This window comes from Mycteria americana, chromosome 2, assembly GCF_035582795.1.
Source record: "Mycteria americana isolate JAX WOST 10 ecotype Jacksonville Zoo and Gardens chromosome 2, USCA_MyAme_1.0, whole genome shotgun sequence".
NCBI lineage: Eukaryota > Metazoa > Chordata > Aves > Ciconiiformes > Ciconiidae > Mycteria > Mycteria americana.
The window spans coordinates 137,758,105-137,780,124 of NC_134366.1; the positions used below are offsets into that span (position 1 = coordinate 137,758,105).

General features: G+C 38.7%; 1 protein-coding gene across 1 annotated transcript in view; it reads left to right on the plus strand.

Annotated features, from left to right (window-relative positions):
- The window catches only part of PREX2 (phosphatidylinositol-3,4,5-trisphosphate dependent Rac exchange factor 2), a 189,916-nt gene extending 183,762 nt beyond the window's left edge, over positions 1 to 6,154 (plus strand). Inside the window, exon 41 of the mRNA XM_075494782.1 lies at positions 2,170 to 6,154. Within this exon, the coding sequence (XP_075350897.1) occupies positions 2,170 to 2,215 (46 nt within the window). The 3' untranslated portion in view covers positions 2,216 to 6,154. The remainder of the gene's footprint in view (positions 1 to 2,169) is intronic.
- Positions 6,155 to 22,020: the final 15,866 nt, after the last annotated feature.

A 22,020-nucleotide genomic window follows, 5' to 3' on the forward strand; every position in this document is an offset into this window, starting at 1 on the left:
TCAAATGGTTGTTCCATATATATTGACTCAAAACAGGCTGTTTCTGGTGTATACTGTCTTCAGCAACTATAGCTCCTTAGGGATTTATGCAGCCTTGTTATTACTTTGCTTCAGAATTCCCCTACGTCACTTGCTCTGAAGTCAAGTAATTTTAATGATTACCATTGTAACCTGAAGAACTCACAGACCTCGGTACTTGGGGCTGAGCTTTTCTGCACATTGTTCCATGGAAATTAGATCTTGCTAAAACATCCATCAAGACCTAACCCCACTGCAATTACTTAAATAAGATTCTGACAGTAATTTTACCTGTCTTTTGCCAGCTTTGAATAGTAGTGCTTTATTACATCAGCAAAATCAAATAACTCAAATAACCCCTGTTTATTTGTCTCTGCATACTTGTCTGTATAAAGATCAGGCCATCCTTTCTCTCTTTGGTATACAAATACGAGATATATGTGTATTGGCTTATATATGGCTCCTAACAAATACATCGGTGTCTACACAATGTGACCTTAAATGATCATGTTTCTGAATCTGCCAGATGACAATGTGGAAGAGCCCAATGATCTTCAGAACACATTATGGTGGGGGTTTGAAAGCAGGTTTGCAATTGCTGTTTGGCTGACAGAACTGATGCTCCTTGTTCTTACCATCCAGAAACAATACTGCTTGACAATTGCTTCCAGTGAGATTCAGAGAAAAGTTTTTTAGCCCACGGCCATTGTGTGTTGTCAGTGTCCCATGGGCTTTAACTCCTAAGGGAACTGAAATAAGAGAACAGCAGCTGTCCTGCCCTGCTCTTGCGTAGCCACAGGATGCTTTTCCTGACAGGACGTGCCTAGATGTTGAAGAGGCTTTCAATACTCACGGAGGCAGCCATACAGACCGTGCCTCACATAATTTCAGTAGCAGAGTATCATGCCAAGAAGGCACCAACCCATTGATCTTAAATTGTTTGTGGAGCCCAGCCACATGTACAGATTTTTGTTTTCTGTGTTGATTTGTAGTACGATTTTGAAATTTATGATTAGTTAAAATGGGGTCATATAAATTAATGTGATGTTTAGCAGGCAAATTTGCAAAATATACTTGGAAAACTCAGATACCCTGAGCATCTTAAATATCCCTAGCCCCCAAGCCACTGGACGATTCACCACCCTGCCTGTAGCCAGACCTACCAAACCTGCTATTTCTATTGCTTTGGTATTTCAATATCGGAGATTCTTCATGTTAAGTATTAATGCACACGCTGTCATTGTCTCTTCATTTTCGGCTTCTGACGCTTTTTCTCCTTGCCATGCCATACTTGGTCTCCTCTTTGCTATTCCTTCAATGATACACTTTCCCTGAGGAAAATATGTAATCTCCAAATGAGATCACGTCTATTGCTGGTTCTACTTGCTGTGGTTGCAGGGGAGATACCGTATGCTGGATATACTTACAGAACAGAGAGCCTGAGGTCAGAATGATTGCCATTTATTTTCAGTATTCCTAACATTAGGGTAAAGTTTCAAACACTTGCTAATAACCAAGTCCGTGCAAAAGGGTTTAATAGAAATTCAAAAGCCTTTATAAATGAAGGAGTGGCTATTTCAATCTGTACTGAGATAGTCATTGGAACCAAATCTTACTGCTCTGGACTTCATACATGTAGAAATGGCAGGGGCGATAGTTTAAAATCTTCATGCTTGTGTGTCACATGTCTGACATCTGTCTTAGGTTCTTCAAACAGCATCAGTTTTACATGGAACTATGTTAGAGTGAGGTCTGACTGCGCCAAAACAAAACAAAAATGGAGGCAATTGCATTCACCAAGCAGGTTTTCCAATTTAGCAATTTGGAGCAACAACTGGTAATTGGATTAGTGGAGACTTAGCTTTCTCCAGAACGGGGTCGTCAGTGCAGAAATATGAAAACTTGACTAATCTGGAATGTCTTTATAAGATTGCTGATAGATGTATGTTTTAATGATACCACTTTCAGTGTAAACATTCATGCTCATGAATAAGACTTTACTGGTTTTATATCAGTGTTATTAAACTGAATTCAGTACCTCTTGTTTTGCAGTGCAGGAAGACAGATTTAGTTTGTGTTCCTTAAATTTATCCATTTTAATAATGACCAAGCTCTCAGAATAACAATTGCTTTGTTTTTTGTCATTGTCAGATTATACAAACTATGCCAGCCACCACCACCTGTTGGAGAAGAATGAAGAGACCTGCTCCAGAAAATAATCCAGTAACAGCCTTTAGGATACTGGGACTATATGACAAAATCTAATGGCACTATAGCAGTAAGTGCCTGGGACTTTGATAAACAAAAAAACCCTTTACTCAGGATAAAGAAAGAAATACCCTAAATATTCTCTATTGGCATTGAAAAATTACTTCCAAAAAGCATTTCTGGAATCTGTGCACTCCGGCCTTACACTAGTAGAACAGGAATCGTCCTTGGGAATTTTACACTGGAATCAGGTTCATTTGATGTGTCTTGTTCAGCCACACGATAGGCATAGCCAGCATCTTGAAAACAAATGTTTTTTCAGAGAGAATGGCTTCACTTGTACACTATACAGAATGCATTCTTGTGGAAGGAATAAAAGCCTACATAAGCTAGGCTTGATAATGAGCATGCACTTCATATGGGGCTCTTTGCACTGATAATCCCTTTTTCCCTGTTGCCATCATAATTTCTCAGAACGATGACATTACTGTTTCAAGGATATAATGTAACTGAGGTTTAAAGATGGAAAACTCATCTCAGAATTGTGTTTAATGGCTGCAGGCAGACTGCTGCTATGAAGGTGTGCTTGTAATCAGTAAACTCAGCCATGTCTTAAGCAGCCCATTGTCATACTCCTTTAGAAGGAATACCGATATGGCATATGAGGTGAAGTTTTGCCCTTTTTCAGTTGCCATTATAATGAAGGAGAAGAAGGGTAAGTCTGATCTTCATCCATAGTTAGACTGAATTTCAGGCTCTGTCTAATGGATGTTTTACATTATTGCACCTCTGCGTTTTAGAGTTTTCCAGAGTTGTGTATATTCTTGTATAGTACTATACTAGCAAATCTACATAAGGCAAGGATGGGGCAGTATTGTTATGTTTAACTGGAAATGTCTGTGGTTTAAGTTGAAGCATAGTTTGGGGGTTTGATGTTTTATGCTACCGTTTCCCGTATTTTGTCAGAATTGTTTTGTATAGCATCTCAGTTATTTGGAGTGGTAATTGTTATAGATCTATTTTAAAACTGTACTGAGGGAAAATGTATCTGCGTTTGGCTGTTCTTTTGGCCAAAGAATTTTCAGAGAAAATGCCCCTAAATGAGGTTTCATATGTGAACACATGAAAACAAAAACTATATTCTGAAATAGTTCTACTTGTAGCAGTAGCTACGCATTCTATTAGAGCAGGACATACACTGTCTGAATAAAATTTATTTTTTGTACAACAGCGGCCTATAGTTATGCTGTAGCAATCAAACCTCACAAAGTAGTTAGTGCATATTATCTAATTATTTATGAAATCTTCAACAAATATATTAATCCACAACGTAATAAGTGAGAATTCAAAATGAGCTGTACTCTTGCAGAGTGTTTTTTATATAGGATATCTAGGGGACTTGTTACTTTTCTCCAAAGGAGGAATTAGAGCTCCTACCTTTTTCAGTATTCTTAATGTTTTTACACAGACTTTAACTTCGCTAAGAAAATAAATATTTTTATATATCCACAGATATATATGTCCGCACATACATGTGAGTTTCAATATGTGTATATTTATGTAGTCATATCAGTTACTGGTCCAACCTTAAATATAGAATGTTTGCCTTAAACTGTGACAAAGACATGCAATAATGAACACTTCAGTAACAATTTCTCCTTTGTGCTTTGAAGTTTACTGTCTTTCATAGTTACTGGAAGCTGTGGCACGGTAATCTTTTTGATGAAAAAAAAAAAAAAAAACCCCCAAACCTCAAACCCAGAAAACAAAGTTTTACTCTTTAGAAACTTACTCTTTTTGTCTAGGATGACCTAATGCTTGTACGTAAGAAAGAGTCACGATTTCTATAGTTGCTGTTCTAGTCAGGATCTCATACTTTTGGATGTGTTGGCTTGGATAATTCCCGCTCCAGGCAAAAGCGTCAAAAATGTTTCAGTTTCTGCTTGTTCAGACATCAGGAGTACAGAGAAGCCGTAACCTCCTCTTGCCAAGGATGGTGCCAATGTCAGCCCTGGCTGCGAGCTCACATCTTCCTGTGAGATTTGCCCACATGAGTTTTGGTTTTTTCCTACGAGGCAAGTCAGCTGTCAGCTGCATGGAGCTTCTAATCCTGTATAATATAAAATAACCTAGAGGACAAAAATCTGTTTCATGCACACACATTATTGTAACTAGTCATCACTTTTTTTTATTGCATTGAAAATGGTAGGAGTGCAAATATGCCAAAATAGTCTCTCGTATAATATGGTAATTGTCTAATTCGTTTTGTTGTTGAAAGCATTAATAGACATTTGTAAACACCGAGGGACAAATAGTTATGAGCTAGTCACTGGACCACATTCTTTAGCTATTGTTTCATGAATGTGCATCAGAAGTCTTGACCTCTTGTTTTTGTACCTAATTTTTGGTTCTTTATTCTTTTTCCCCCCCTCTAGAGGCAGTTTTCAAAAACTTATTCAGCACTATGCGCTTCATTGGTGACCCATACTGCAAAATAAAGTATCTATTTATCCTGGTATCAAAGGGGCTGAGAAACTTAAGCACTGGTTCTCTGGGATTACAGGTAGCACATAAAGATAGGATTTCCAGAGGAAATTGGGCATAAATGTCCTGCTGACTGTCTATGGAAAGTGCGTGCCTAATTTCTCAAAATTTCCTTCAAAAGCCAGTGTTTGCTTGAAACATTGTGCGGCTTTTCAAACTGCTTTTCTTGTCCCTCTGTTTTCAGAGCACACTGCACATTTTAACACATCTGGCTTCTAATAACATTAGATGGACCTTTAAGAAGCCCATTCTGAAATTATAAATTTACATATGTTCATTATTAAAGCTTTTTATCTTGTTTGGTGTATGTAGAGCATGTATTTGTTCCTTATGCAAGGTGCACTTGCAGAGTAAAAAAAAAATCCATTCTCATCACAGTATGTTTATCCTTTCATAAATTTTTAGACTTACAGATGACAAGAAGAGATGACCAAGAGTGATGCTTTACAAGCACTGTAACACCCATAGCTTGTTAAATCTTTGCTTCTACAGCAACAGATTATGCAGCCTATTTTTATGACAATGTGTTGTACTGGTTTAGGGAAAGCATTCTGTATGCAATTGTTACTTTTTCATCCAAGACAAGTGTAATTCTTCTGGGAATAAATTCAAGGATCTAGAGACATACATTACCAAATACTGACTGCCATGATTCAGTGGTAATCTATGGGGGATGTATAGGAGATTTAACAGCTGGGAAGGGAGGGTTAAGGGCCAAGGAACAGCTAAGTTGCCATAGGGTTCATGCTTGGAGAAAACTTAGACTTTGATTTTAAGGTAGAGCTGATGATGTTTGGCCTATCTTTGTAACCATCATTTGTGAATAATAGGATGCTAAACAGTCTTTAATCTATGAAATGAGCATTGATGCAGTCTAGTTCCCCAAATTAAGTATTTCATAACACTTATTTTCCTTGTAGATTGTAAATGAAAATGAATACACAAAGGTATATATTTGAGTTTCTCAATATCAAACATTTTTGTATTTAGGGATCCATTTTAAAGTAAATATTCCTGCTATCAGCTGAACCAACCAACCCATTTTATGTCCACTGAGAGAATTGCAATCTTTAGCGGCTTTTTAGATAGTTTTCACTGGGTTTTAGCAAATGCATCAGGTTTTCGGGTTGTTTTTTATTGGTTTGTTTTAATGCAGTCAATAGTGTTCAGAACTGCTCTTCTACTGTTTTAGAGCCAAAACAATTAAACTTAAGTTGACAAGGATTTATAGTAATCATACTTCATTTCATTTGTTAGAATCCCCTAATGGAAAAAAATGAACCAGTTTTATTGATCTGTTTTTACCCAGAGAAATTCACAAGCAAACAACAGTGATTTTCTGTTTTATGAATTCATTGCCAGATGTAGTGTGTGTGTATATATATCTATACACACATATATATAAAAATATATATATATATTTATATATATATATAAAAAGACAATTGCCTGAATGTGAGAATACACATCATGGTGAAGCATGATGCTCAAAAAAGGAAAGTATCTTTCATTTATTTTCATTTAAATTGTGAAATCAGTAACTGTAGTATATATACATATTGTTCCCTACTCTTTACAGCTACTTTGTGGATATGTCTGCCAGCATTTTACGCATATTTTGCACCATTTTTGTTTAACATTATGAAAAGAGGAGAGTTTCTCAAGCTAATGCATTGCCTTGTGTATTTTATCTCTGTACTTGCTGATAAATGCAGGTAGTGCTTTTCTAATTGTACTCCAGCAGTACACTGGCATTGGTAAATTAGATGCACAGTACATACCTGTCTCAGGATACCTGGATTTTTCACCATTAGGTTTTGAAGTATAAAAAGATACTGGACTCATATTTTTGTATGATGACAATTGTGTAGGGTTTTTTTTATATACTGTATATAGCAATCGTGTTTTCCTAAAGAAAATGTATTATTAGGAGTGTTTCCCTTTTCCTGCTAGAAGACGTGAGTTTATGTTTTCTTGTTATGTATGTATAAATGAATATACAGCATGCACAGTCATGCAGATGTTAACACCGGCGAGAAATTTCAGATTGTCCCGAGGCCAATCAAGTAGTCATTTCTTATGTTCTTCTCCAGAAATAACATCTCCATGCTAAAAATCCTATATGGCTAGAGTGGAACTCCTTTAGAAATAACTTCTGCTTCAGTTTGAAAGTCCAATAGAGTGTTCAAAGTAGCTGGGACATTTCTGCAAGTACTTAGATGTGGACTTTCATGGGAATATCCACAACATCTTTTGTGGGTGGGTGTGTCCTATCTGTACCATGCACCAGATTTAAAAGACTAAGCAGCCTTGTTAACTTTTTAACATCCTGTATATAGTGTACGTATTTGGTTATACTTGTGTTACACTTTAAAAATGAACTTAATTTCTGCATTGAGTATTGCACACATTTTTCAAATGAAGAATATATTGTTTGTAACGTCTCATTAAGCACAAGAGAGCATTACTGCTTTGAAATACTATGTATAAGTACAGACATACACAGAATCTCTCAGTGAGCTTTTGTTTGAAAACAGTCAAACTAGCAGCTCTGTGGGTAGTTGAGTTTTTTAGAAGTAACCTTTGGAATTTAATGTTAAATATCCTTGAAACATGGATTTAAATTACCTTTTCCTTTTTTGTAAAGTGCCTGTGTAGCATACTTTGAATCAGTTGCTATATTGATTATGGGTTAAACTAATACTGTGTACTTTTAGATCTATGGTTTATTTTTTTAGTCTACATATTAAAGACTGGAATGGTAACAATGTATTACAAAATGTCAGACAGCAATAAAACCATTCATAATATGGCCACTGCAAATCTCTTCATTTGTAAGGAAGAAATAAGTTGGGGGGAGGGGGGTGGGAGTCTTTAACCCTTTCAGTATGGCCGCCCTAGGAATTCTGCTGCAGGAGAACAGAAATTAAACTTCTAGAAATAAATGTGTATAATCAGAATCTCTTCAGAGAACCCAGGCCCAATCTAGGTTCATTGCTGACAATTAAAGTATATCTTTATAACCAGTGGAAAACTGAAGCCTGCGTGAGCAGTAGTCCCTGGCTTTGGGCGGCTGTATTTTGTGAAGGCTGGAAGAGATGCAGGCATGAAAATCCTTTTCTGGCCCCATGGTGCCATTACTGCCCCACGAAGGACCAAAACATCCAGTGTTTCTGGCATTCCCCTGTCTGAAGACTGACGTGTGAAGTGATCATCATCTGTTTACTGCTGTGCGCAAGGATAATCTGACGAGCATCATGTGGAGTGTCGCACTCCCTGTGCTAAAACACCACCTATAAATGACTGGTCCGTGAGAGGGATTGGGAGCTAGCTCCTCGCTACTGTTGGGATGACAAGGGTTTGAGGGGGGTTGCACTGAATGTGTCTTTCATAGGACTGAAAGCTGATGAAATAATACACCTTGCTGAGCAGTTGTCTCTGTATGAAGGAAGTTCTGATTTCTACATGGTTGTTGCGATCAAGACCAAGAGGAACAGTGGAGGCAGGACCAAAAGCAGCTACAATGGTTTTGTAAAATGGCTTTTGTTTTCCATCTTCTGCTAGCAGGGAGGAGGGTGAGGATGAAAGTATTTCTGGATAACCAGACTTCAAAAGATAGATTACTTATTTTTTTTTTCTTCTGTCCTAAGTATTCCTCGCCCCATCATTTTGTGAAGGAAGGCAGCATGGAATTTCAGAGAACTATTGAGAAGCAGAAGTGACCAGATGATTTCCAATATGGCCTGTTTTTCTGCCATCATAACTGAGGTTTCTTTTTTCAGTGCTCCCCATTTCTGTGGTCTTGACTTGCCACCATGAATACACCAGAAATAAAGTCCAAAGAATTATTTTCTTGATCAGTGTACACAATGGGAATAAATAGTGCTTTGAAACAACTTCTGAGGAAGGTATCAATTACACCATGGTAGCACTTGGGTGTCCAGTAATTTCTCATCTTTCATGAGAAAGTATTGCTTGCTATCACCATGATTTGAAAGTCAAAATGTCTGCAAAGGGACTCGCTACATTTACATGTCAGAGGTCCTATGAGGCACAGTGTGAGTCCACGATTCAAAAAAGATAATGTTTCTGCCTCACATCAAAGTATGTGTCAGCTAATCTTTGAAAGTTAACACACTTCCTTTTAAATGTTAGTCATAAACTTACTTTTACTATGTATTTGATTGCCTTTTTTTTTTTTTTATGGCTCATTATGTCATGCAGAAACAGGATAGATGATGCTCATACTTTGCTTATACTAATGAAGTGGAATTGCTAACAATTACTTCGTTCTTGCTTGTAGAAATCTTAATTCTCTGAAACTGCTTTCTCAGATAGTACTTGATTTTTTTTCCCCTCATTTCTGAACACATTTTCCTCTGTGGAGCTGCCAGGGTCCTGAGGGCACTACAAGGCCCTCATCCCCCAACCAGCCTCACCCCTGCACCCACTGGCCATGGATCTGGGGCAGCATTTCAGCTCAGGCCTGGGCAGCTCCCGTCTCCAGCCTCATCTCCTGAGTGGACCTTGAAACCTGTGTTATGGGTAGCTTTGTCTCTAGTCCCATCTTCTGCTGTTTCTGACTGGACTTTCTGGGTGGACCCTGCACGTGATTCAGTATTTTGCCTTGTCTGATCACCCCTGGCCTGTCAGCAGAGCCTGTTGTTCTCCTGGTCCTGCCGGGGGAGGCCACTGGGCCGTGCTCACCCACCAGTCCCGGCTTGTCCTCCTTCAGGGAGTGGACCTGCTCTTGCTGCTCCCCGAGAGGAACATGCAGTGCTGGTACAGGTTCGGCCACCTCTAACATACTGCTGGCTTGTGTTGCATTAAAGCAGATTAATGGATTAGAGTGCTGTTGGGGGGGAAGATGCCCATTTCCAGTCACAAGGCGGATGGGGGGCCTCTTCCACTGATTTTAATCTTAGGACTAAGAGTAGCATCCAGAAATGCTCTACAGCCCTAATTTGGCAAAACGATTTGAAAATTCCTCTCCAGAACATGACAGGACAGGTGGAAAAAAAAAAAGGTATCGGTTACTGAGAAGGAGTGCAAGATAAGACAAGTGCTGAGCACTGTCAACACAGCAATGAAATGTACTGAAGATTTGACTTCAGTTTTTCCAAGTATTTAGCACAGTTGATATGTTATTAAACTACTGCATCCTTTATAGAAGTCTCAGTGTAAATTCTGACTATTTTGACTTACATCCAGAACTTTTTTTAAAGCTCTAGGTTTTAGCTAGTCATGTTTTGTTCTTGTTATTTAGATTTCTTTATCAGGGCAGGAGGGATTTTAACATCTGGAATAAATAATTGATGTCTTTCCTTGTGAAGCATAACAGCCTCTAATAAAAGTAGGGGGAAATTGTACTGGATATATTCTGGGAGCATAATGAAATAAAGGGAACACCAATGGGTTTTGATTCTGCTTTCATTTAAATGAATAACGAAATTTTCATTGACTACAGAGAATGAATCCATAATACTGGGACTATTATGCCAGAACTGGACTAGCTTGAATGCTTGTCGATGTGTTTAGTTCACTTAATTAATGAAACTATTCATGTCTCAAGACAGAAAGCTTGACTGGAAATGAGAAGCAGACCACATGTAATCAATGGGGTTTTGTCATCAACTAGCCATACAGTAGGTCTAATCAAACCAATACAGAGCATGACTGCAAGCAAAAGAACATCAGTACTGCATTAAGTAAAGTCAGTGCGTCATCACAAAAGTTAATGACAAAGTATTGCCCAGATTAAGAAAGAATAATGTCTGATCCTGATCAGTGCTACTTGCCATTTTGTAATACATTTCAAAATATGTTGACTGATAGTTGGATTCAAATTCAAGACAAAGTGAAGCGTGACTGAATGTTTAGCAATATATTAGATGCTGTTCTGAAATAGGAAAATAAATAAAGCTTTTATATATTAAGAAATCAGGTAGGTGTTTGGAATTTTGACAGCACACCCTGAAAAATTGGTAGCTTGGGAAACATAGGGAAATAATTATAATCACCTGCCAATTTTAAAGGACATTTGTGGGCCTGATACAGACAGGACAGTAGGCTTTCATTTCTGGACTGGTTCCCATGACTTTCAGAGAAAGCGTTAATATTTGAAACTGTAGTGTGGGACTAAACTACATTATCTGGATACTCATCACACAACAGTCATGAGGAGAAAGAGAATCTCTCTTAATCTTAATCCTTATCTTTAAAGAAACACAAATTCCCTACCTAATCATAGCTCCTATTTTTATTTCTAATGTGAGAAATAATCAGTATCTCTCTACTGTCCTTAGTAACAAAACAGTATGTTAAATGGGATTTTAAGGCTTTTTCCTCTTTTTTTTTTTTCCCCTCTTTCATTTAATAAACTAATTTATTCATGCCAGGTGAGATGCCTTTCAGAGGAACAGTAGAAGTTAAGATTCCAGTCACATTGACGTTATGGGCCTGTTGTGCCTTCAACACCTCTCTTGAAGGCCATGGTCTGTTTGGAGCTTCCTGGAGGAGCGCTTGTCCCAGTGGTGAGCAGTCAGGCAAAGAGGGGACTCTGAAGATGGAGAAGTGACCAAAGTGCTTTCTGTTGAGATTGTGGCAAAAATGCACCCTGTTTCCATTGGAGTTTAGCTATGATCTAAATGAGCTTATAACAAAAAAATACAGCTCAGTATAGTGAAAGTAGTATATGAGCCTTACTGATGGTCTTTCACATATCTGATTACTAGAAAAGCAGGAAACAGATATTCTGTACCAGTTAGAATAAAACTGGGACAACTGCTTATATCATGTTTTAGAATGGTAATAAAGTTTGAATGAGAAGGGCAGAAAAAACAGTGGAAATCCCTACTTTGTCCCTAGGTATCCTTAATATTTAAATTTGCTTTAGGCAATGTTAGATCAAAAGAATGAGGATGTATCCCTCATTATAATCAGGATTTCAGTAAAATTCAAAGCAGTTCAAAATTTTCTCCAAAGAAGAAGAAAATTTGATATAAGCTGAGGAACTCATTTTACTGTTCTTCCACTCCCCAAGTCCTATTTCCCTGTTTCCAAACACTAATAATCCCTGTGAACCTTCCTTAAAGCAGACTCGGTGGGGAGGCCAAAGAATAAACCAGCATGGAAAATGGACTCTGCTCATGTTCAAAGGAAAGAAAATCACAGGTGCCAAAGGCTTTTCAAATGTGCTGAGCCACAACCATTTTCTGTTTCATTCAGCATTGGTCTGATGTATGTCACTGAGCAGGGCTGTCGGTGCAGTGCAGAAATACAAGCTCTGCCAGATTATTTCAAAGTTGTGATACATGGAAGTAGGTCTGCTTTGAGTAAGTGAAATAGTGAAATAGAAGAAATGTGATTCCCCTTCTGGTGAAATTAGCTGTTTGGATCACATACAGGACTGTTCAAATATGCTGCTATGGGAAATAAGACTTTTTGTCAACCTGGATGTTAACAGTCAGTCTACTGAAAAATAATGTGCTATCTGCATCCTGAAGTGACAGTTGTGTAGTGTTTCAGCTATGGGATAGTAGTAGGAAGAAGATGTGGGAGGACAGACCAGACATGATGTTGAGTTTCCTCTGGCTTGCGCTCTTGTTAGTCCAGTGCATCTTGTGTAGCTTCAGCAGGAGAGAGAAAGAATTGCTCCTCTTCTAGAGCACAGCCAGGCCACTGGTGTGCAGTCCCAGGATAAGCACGTTCAACTGTTTTCAGGCAGAGGAGAGTATGATGTTTAGTTTGGACTAAAAACTTTCAATTGCCAGGCCACAAACTCTGAGAAGATTTTTATACCCTTTCAGCATGTGGCCCAGTCTCGTGTGTATTAGATGTTATAAACGTATGTGCTTTGGATCAGGCCTGCTTTTCTTCCAGATCCTAGAGGCACTTAGATGAGAGTTAGGCTACAGCCCATTTGCCTGTCAGCCCTAGGCGTACCCAGAGCAGAGCTACAGTCACTCAAGGGATTCTTTTTCAGCTAGAAGGGAGGCATCTGGAGAGTTTAGGCAGGCTCACAAGCCATTTTGAATCACATCTTTGGACTTAATGATTGACATCCTGGTATAGGTACTGAAGTTGTAGTTATCTAAAAGTAAAATCAGAAATTATGTCGTATTTTTCAAAAGTGACTCAGGGTTGGGTTATCAGAATATATTATATTCTATATATATGTATATTCTATACATATATTAAACTGGCATTAAGATATGGATCAAAGGAATTAATCCAGCTTTGGACTTGGATTCTGATGTGCAACCTGGCTTCCATTCATTCAGTCACTGGTGTCAACAAATGCTAAGTGTCCAGGTATATCAATCACTTCTGAGAACAGAACTAATGCTCCTGTTCCATTAGCCAGCTCTGATAATTTTACAGTGAACACCTCAGTTGTTCTGACTTACAGCAAGAAACATCTTAAATCCCTTTTATGAGACATTTGTATTTGGATACCTAATCATGAAGACAACCACTTGTTAAGATTTCTAAAGCCTAGTCCAAATCATTTCCATGGCAGTTAGTCATCAAAACGCTTTTGAAAATCCCACCAGGCTATCTGCACCATTTGTAAAGAGGTAGCTTTAAGAGTCTCATCTAGATGCATATAAAATGTAAGACGAAGGAGGTAATATTCATGGTGTCATAAACTTCCTTCAGAACAGCAATGAAATACCAATTCTTATAAACAAACTTGATCTTTCATTTATGATTTTCCAGTCATAAGAGCAGTGCTCTTTCATACTCACATGAAGTTCCAGTATTTAATATTGTCAAAGCAACAGCCTTTCACTTGTAGTTCAATTCACTATGTCGTTGTCTAATTTGGCTTGAGTCATTGCTGTAGAGACCTTTCCCTGTAACTGCCAATCCCAGTGTATGGCAAGTTATATTTAAATTCTTACTGGCAAAATGATCAGTTATTCAGAGATTCTGGCTTATATTCAGAGCTTCCTCTTCTCTAACCTCCTTTCCAAATATCCTTGAATATATAAATGTCTCGGCTAACCACCTAATGACAGGCTCTCTGGCTGGCTCCCACCCCCTGCGAACCTTATTAGTCATGTTGTATTTGCACCACCACAGCTTCCCAGATATCTCAACTATCCAAAGATTTTTAAAAACTGTGCATAATCTGGAAGATCAGAACTTGAGTAAGTCAGTGTTTCTGTTGAAACAGCAGGAATAGAACTATTCCCCAACAAGTATTTCCTGAGGATAATGAAAGGCACCATAATAATCTTAAAGGATTATTATACAGTCATCATATTCATGCTGTTGTTCCGTCCTCTAGATACCACATCATTCTTAAATCCATGCAGAAATGTTATACATAGTCTCCCTGTCCTATTGCAGGATTGTAACTAAGTTAGGAAAGGAGGACAGTTCATGACCATGGCAAGGAATTAAGAAATCTCGGATCAGTTTCCAATCACTAACATGCACTTAAGTATTTACTTAAGGTGAATACTTAATGCATGGAATCTTTCCTGCTTCAACATCTGTAAAACACGAATAATACTATTCCTTCAACCTTTAAGGTCTTTCTGTTTCTCTTCTCTCTTTCTCTATACAAAAGCATGCAAATGCTGCTTGCAAGCATCTGTATCCAAGTTTTTGATGATCCTAATGCCAACCAACCTTTAAAGTCATGATATTTGCACCAGTAAAATTCCATAGTCAACTGCCTGCCTGCCTGCCTGCTTTGGGGCATCTCCAAAACTATGCAAGTCTCTATCGTTATCTAGTAAATGATTTAATCTCTTTGGAAACACAAAGTAGATATTCCCCTGCATGTTTTGCTAGCAGGAGTTTTCTTAGAACACAAATGTCATATCAGAGCTCACGCACAACTTTGAGAGTGAGGTGGTATAGCCAGGTCATCCTCCAGCAGATAGGGAGTCCAGCCCACCTGTGTTTATTGATTTTACGAGCAGTAAAGCACTATATACAGTTACATGAAAGTGAGAGAGGAAGATCCGTGTCCTCTGGACTTTCTGGAGAATTGATAACTTTTCAGAAGCACCAACTGGGAGAGGGGGTGCACTGTGGAATCATTCAGTTCTTCTGGCAGAGGCCTCCAGGAACAGCTGAACCCTAATTATTTCACTACATAACTATAGATTATTCCTATAATAAGGGCTTACATGGGCCAGACATGCCAAGTCAGGCCCTTGTCAATACTCTTCAGGCTAACTATTAGGATGGTATTTATTCTGAAGCTATCAAAAGAGAAGCTATGCAATTTGCTGAGTCTATACTTCTGCTGGTGATAATTAGCTCTGCTTGGCCCTAAATATTCTAACCAATGGGTTGTTTGCAACAAAATATGTTCAGCAATATTTCTGTATTCTGTCTACATAGTGAGCAAGACAAGTAAAGTTTTAAATCAGTGTATTAATTATTTAGCATGTACTCATTCTCTAAGCATACAGAATCTTTTTTTCTCAAGTGCCTCCAAATTACCTAACTCGGTGAGGAAGAGAGCAGCTGAGGAGGAGGGGGAGATGAGTAAGCTGGTAAGATGAGTAAACTCTTTAGATAGAGGCTGTGCTCAACACCCAGTAACATTAATGGCAAAACCTCTTTTGGCCTCAGGTGGCTTTGAAGGAGCCTTCATTTGAATGAGAAGATGAGAGAAAGCTCACTCGCTCCTACAGGTGAAACTAAAAGAATGATCAAAGAATGGCAGTATAAAAAATTTCAAAGTTGAGTTCTCACATTACATGTGGGTTGGAAGCTGAGCAAGTACACAGAGCATTGTATATTCAGGAAAAATACAGACTCTAATCTATGGTGTATATTACTGTTACATGGAGGAAAAACACCTATGGAAGAATTAGAGCAACAGATTCATCTTTCATATATCCGTACATTTGAATAGGTTTTGGATTGCATTCAGGATGATTTTTTTTCTTAATAAAATTTGCTCAGATAATGACATAACTTTGTAGTCTTATTATGACTTGGGCTAAGTTGTATAAATCGTAATTTTGTAATTTTGCAAAGAAGGATATGGAGGCTTTAGCCATTGATATTGCTCAGAAGCTATATTAAACATACATAGTTGATTGCCGTAGTGTTGTTAACGTGGAAGGGGTTTCTGGGAGCAGGATCACACCTACGATCATAAGAGATGAAAATGTGTTTCAGAATTTCTGCCATTTTTTGTTGGTGGCAAGTATTTTGAAGAGCCCTTGAAGATGCTTAATGTGCAGAAGAGTCTTCCAGGCCCAGGTGGCCAAGCTGACAGTGGTATAAATTTAGATTTGACTGAGCCTTAAGGTGCATGATTGCTTTAATTTGTTTGGAAAAAATGTCTCTAGGATGTGTACCTGGAACAAAACATTCCACTTCTTAAGTTATTTAGGGTTCTTTAGAGGCACACAGTGTGCATATGTATAAAAGTTGTGAAACAGGAAAAAAAAGTTTCATATTGCATCCCAAAGTAAGATTATTCAGGATAGGAATCAGTAAAAGGACTGTATCGCCAATATGCGTTTGCTTTTATGTCACTGCAGAATACTTACTGGGAAAGTAATGCATTAATGCATTAGTTACCTCTTAATTTCTAAAACAAATTAAAAAAAACCCCAGAGACTGTAAATGTGATGTTCTTAGGACTGTTTAACTTCATTCTTCCTGAAATTTCCTTGACATGGCTGTTTGGTATCCAAAGAAAGAACAATTTGGCAATTAATTTTCAACAGTTCTTCAGAACTTGCAATGAGAAAAGTGAGGTGGAAGGACGTGTGCCTGAGTAAACAATATATTTGTAAAACATAAACAAAACCACCCCAAGCCCTCCCCCCCCAACAATTAGGTAGAAAATTCTGTATGGTTGGATTACAGTAAGCAAAAGCAAATGAAGCACCATAGAAATGTGAAGAATAGAGAGCTTCTGTGTACTGAATGAAACTTTAATTCCAGGAAGCAGGGGGGAGGGTCTGTATTGCTGATATGTTCTCTTTTCTTTTTTTCCCCACTGGAATTTATGCAACACCAAATAGCTTTATCTGCTGTGGAAAAAAAACTTTTTTTTTTTTTTTTTCTGTGATAAAGAAGATATTAAGAATTTCCTTAGGAGAGAAGGACTATTGACTACTGAAAAACTCGAGTTTCTAAGTACCTGGGACTGAAATAATTAAAATTGTATGTAGGACTGGTATTGATAATTTGGAGTGAATTCCTGAATTTTTAGTGAAGCACTTAAAATATCAGGGGTCACCCCTCCTAGGAAAAAAATTAAAGATGCTTTTCTCATTGTTGCACAGTATTTTCAAAATTCTCAGACATGTCTGCTCCTACAGATTCTACTCTCTGAAGGATGTTTCAGGGCTCAAACCTCAAGCTTAAATTAAAACAAACAGGGATAAAAATCTACTTCCTACCATTTTTCATTTCAATGGTTGCAAAAGGAAGTCATTCTAATGGAAGCAGCTGAGCTGTCACATCTCCTTATCCCTAGAGGAGTCTGGAGGGAACCATGTTCGAGTAAGTGGCATTAGCTTAAGTTTCTTGCTACCTATCTCAGAAACAACTCAGGGCTGGCATTTTATAAGCTGTGCAAAGGTTGAAAAATCATTGTGACTTGTCAGCTGAGAAGACCTGCTAAGCAATTACATAAAGCTGTAAGATGGAAACTGCATCAATTGTTCCAGTTTTTCAGACTCCATTTGGGAGTGTCTTCCGGAGCTGAACATTGGTTAATGAAAACTAGAGCTTTGTTCTTTGCCGCAGAGACAGCTATCTACATCTGAATTAGATTGGTGTTATTGCCTTTGGAAAGGAAAAAGAAAAAGAGTGCATCTGGAGCCTCAATAGACTAGAAATTTGCTGGTCCAGTGGTTCCAGAGGCATAAACACCATCCTTATATGGATCTGCCTCTTGTGCTGTTTGCAGTATAAGCGTTAGCAAAGATATTTCTACTTGGCTGTATTGAAACAGTGGAGAAAGGGGTAGTTCATTTAAGAGTAGGTGTGTTTGGCTCTGACTAACTCTCCAATGTCTCAAGTAACTCCAATTTTATTCCACCTTTTTGAAATATGAGTGATGGTACTTACTGAGAATGTCAAGATGTTTCTTTTGGATGGAAGTTATGATACAGAACTGAATCTGGATTTCAGCATGGTCCATGGCCTCTTACTGGATGCAGAAGTACTACGCATGGTTTTGCATGTCTAAATCGAGCACTGGATCAAATGCTACTTAAGCCTTGAGTGAAGATTTAGGCTCCTGAATGCTTAAGTTCTTTTTTAAAATAGGACATATCAGCTGAGTTAGTGAGTCTCTGCAGGACTGTGTTTTAAGGAGTCCAGAGTATTTTAATATAAGCCTTCATGTTTAGGCCTGTAGCAAAAAAAGCTGTTGAGGAAAGGCTTTATGTATCATGATGGCTACGAATATAAAACCAAACTACAACTATTTCTACAAGATTCTTCTGGTAAAATGAGGCACTGTCAATATGCAAATGTAAATGTAAACATAAAAAACATTTTGAACGCCCTTACTGTAAAGGCTTTTTTGCCAGACAGGAGGTAGAATTTTCTTTGATACTTTAATATTGTGTTAGATTTGTGACATTGAGAAGACAGAGAAGATTTATATTTTGTACTTAAGCAAAACCTGCTGTGATTTGGAAGTTTCCTTTTCTAAAAAATATACATAGTAGTAGAAAAAAATAATGCTTATGCAGTTTTATTATGGGTGATACTCTTTTCTAGAGCAACTCCATAGACTCCAGAGGTCTTACATGACAGGTGCACATGCTCGTTATGACCAGATTTTCAGCAGTACTGAAAACCAGGATTTCCACTGATTTCACCAAGATCCCCATGTGTTCTCTGAAACAGACAGTTCCCTCTTGGTGAAACACTGAAGATGAAAAAATAAGGCTTATCAGCTTATTGATAGACTTCAAAATTCAATTGGTACAGGAAGAAATTTTTTAAAAGTAATGTAATTAAACCATTTAAAAAATAGAGAAGCAGAATAGAAGAATAAATCCAAATAATGAAGCCTGTTATCAAGCAATCACAGAAACTCATCCTCTCCTCCAAAACAAGATTTTTCTACAACAAGCCTCAGTAAGCTGTTATTGCATTGATTTCTGTAAAGGACAGCTCTATAGAGAACAGTGTATTGTGTAAAAAAAATCAGTCCTAACTTTTTTTTTTTATATATTGCCAAACTTAGTTCCAAGCCTTCTACAAACCTTTCATGAAGCAAACTGCCGCCTTATATATATGTTTGAGGTCAACAATGGGACAGAATGAAACTAGGATGAAAGTTGGCTCTGTCAAACTTAAAAACAATGAAAACACTTTTGTAAAGTGTTTTGCTTTGTTTTGGATTTTGTTTTGTGTTTTAAATACCTCAGCATTTTCAAACTTTGCCTGACTATATATGATAGTTAAGTGATGGGATTCTTCAGAGAAGGCTTTGAAAACCTATACTTTTAAGTTCCATACCTTAAGGCTTTGATACAAGTTGTATCTTCCAAGGAATGAGCCCACTCCAGCCATGTTCATAACAGCTGCAAAACTAGAATACTGGTTTCTTAAGCAGCTGGTACATGCAGCAGTATAGAATATTGTGTATTCCCAGAAATAAGAAAGAATGTGCATTCTTCATCTCTTTACTTTTCCAGGAACAAGTGGAGAAAAGGAGACGACTTCAGCTCCAGACACACCAATCATCAGGCCCAGGATTGTGAAATTCAGGTTGTCCAAGCAGTGGGTACTGGAGATCATCCTGGAGCAAATCCACAGTCAGAATTACTGAAGGCATGGGCCTGCTGTAGCACAGTGACTGGCCACAGAGGTAGTGACTACCAGAGGAGCTCTGTAAGGAACATGAGGGCAAGAGGTGAGGGACATTAGAACAAGTCTAACAATGCTTCCGGGAGCTTCTTAGGTTTCCTCTCATACCTGACCATCATGCTATCATGGTGGCCTTCCTTTTGGAGGAGCCACCACCCTCACACCTCACCTTGCTTACTTAGGTTAAACACAGGGGCCAATGCTGTCTGACACAATCATTGATGGGCTGAGCAATGGGATGGCATGTACCTTCACAGTACAGCTGTGGATGGCACCAAAATGTGGGGAGTGTCAGATGCACTGGAGGATGATGTGCCATCATGAGAGGTCTCGATGAGTTGCAGGAATGGTCCCGTGGCAACCTCATAGAGTTCAATAATGGCAAATGCAAAGTCCTTTATGTGGAGCAGCAGTGCAGGCTGGGGTAACTAACTGTCTAGGTGACAGCTCTGGAGCCAAGGGCCTGGGGACTGTAGTGATGAAGCTGGTCATGAGTCAACAGTTACAATGAAAGCTAACTACATACTGGGCTCTCTTAGAGTGTAAACAGCAGATCAAGGGAGTAATCCCACCTACTTGGCACTCAGGAGACCACAGCTGGAGCACTCTGTCCAGTTTCAAACCCTCCCACCATCCCAGTACAAGAGATGTCTACAAAGTGTAGAGAGTACAGCAGAGGGAAGACAGGGCTGAAGCACATGGCACACAAGATGAGGTTGAAGGATCTGAGCTTGCTCAGCCAGGAGAGAAGGGGGTTGCAGAAACAAAGCCAGATTCTTCTAAGAAGTGCAGAGCTGAAGCACAAGAGATGATGGTCACAAGATAAAATATGGGAAATGCAGCATGACCAGTGTTAAGGGAAAAAACATTCATCATCTTAAGCACTGGCACAGTTTGCCCCAGGCAGGCTGTGAAATCCATCCTCATCCTTGGAGATTTTCAACACTCAGCTGGAAAACGCCCTAAGCAATCTGATCTAACTTTGAAGTTAGCATGGCTTTCATGTCCCCTCTGACCTAAATTACTCTGGTTGCTGAATCAACTGCCACTAGATAAAGGCCTCAGCCACCAGCATGTTCCTTCCAGACCCGCTGGTGCGAGACTGGTTGCCAGCTGATCAGTACAAGCTAAGGCCTGTAGGCTCCACAGGCTTCCTGAAGGTGCTAGATGTGGTGAGCCACATTCTCAAATATGGCTGTCTGCCTCTGAAAATTCTGGACAGGCTTCCTGGTCACGCCAGGAGTGTTCAACCAGGTGTCTTCAAGAAGTGGCATTGATCTTTTGGACTCAAACTTCCTCTTTGTGATGGGGAGCCTAGGTAGAATGGTGTCAAACAGTCCAGTGGTCAGAGACCTGAGCTGCTGATGGAAATGCCAGTTTTCAAACACCAGTTCTTGCAGATAGTTGACTATCTACATAGCAATGGCTCATGTTATGCAGTGCTGGAGGCTAGAGAAAGCCAGATACACTTCAGATGGGATAGACTCCTGAGCAGGAGCAAGAGCGGCAACAGCAGGCAGCAGTTACTGCTGAAGTGAAGTTGGTAGCTGTGGATACCTCTGGCTGTGTCTACTGCATGATGTTTCACCAGGTGTCACATGAGAGGCCTCTGTGCAGGTGTGACGAGATGCAAGGTAAGTGGTATGCCAAGCTACTTGGCAGTGTGGATTAAGTCAGCATGCTCAAGAAAGCACTAGTCTTGAACTTGACCTTACCATAAGCAGCTGGCCTCTTTGCCCTTTATGGATCTCAGAGATAATGGAGACACATATTTACTGTTCTTTACATGCCAAGAACATGATTACATACCACTTACCCAGTTATTACTATTGACTTCAAATGTGTGGTGGATGTGTCAGCAATGTCATTAGACTGTCAAATGAAAGGCAAAGAAAGATAAAGATTGAATGCTTCATCACTTTTGGATAAAACTATTTGATGGCAAAATACAGTAGAAAGGTGAATGCCATTCTGAAATTAATAACATGTTTTCAGTCCTCAAATAGCCCTGGACACCTGCATGGGAGTTAAGAGATTTCATTTTCTGTAGTAAAGGGACTTAGAAAAATATAACAAACAGCAAAAGTAGGAGGAACAGGAAGTCCTAGACTGCTGACTACAGTCAAGTGCCATCAAAGAGTTGCCTACGGTAGTAACTTGAACCATGAATGTAACATGACTTTTTGACTAAGTCAGAACTTCTTTACTATAATAAAAAGTTTCAATCCAAGAACATATCAAGAAAAGGGTTGCAACTCATCTTCTGAGTTTTAGGGCCTGGATGTGAGATTGCAAACAGAATCCTAAAATAGATTTTTAAAATAAGATAATGTATGCATATAAATATAAAAAGGAGAAATATTTGAATACTTAGTTTGCTTTGCCACCAATAAAAATAGTGAATGGGATTCCTCAGGGGAATACAGA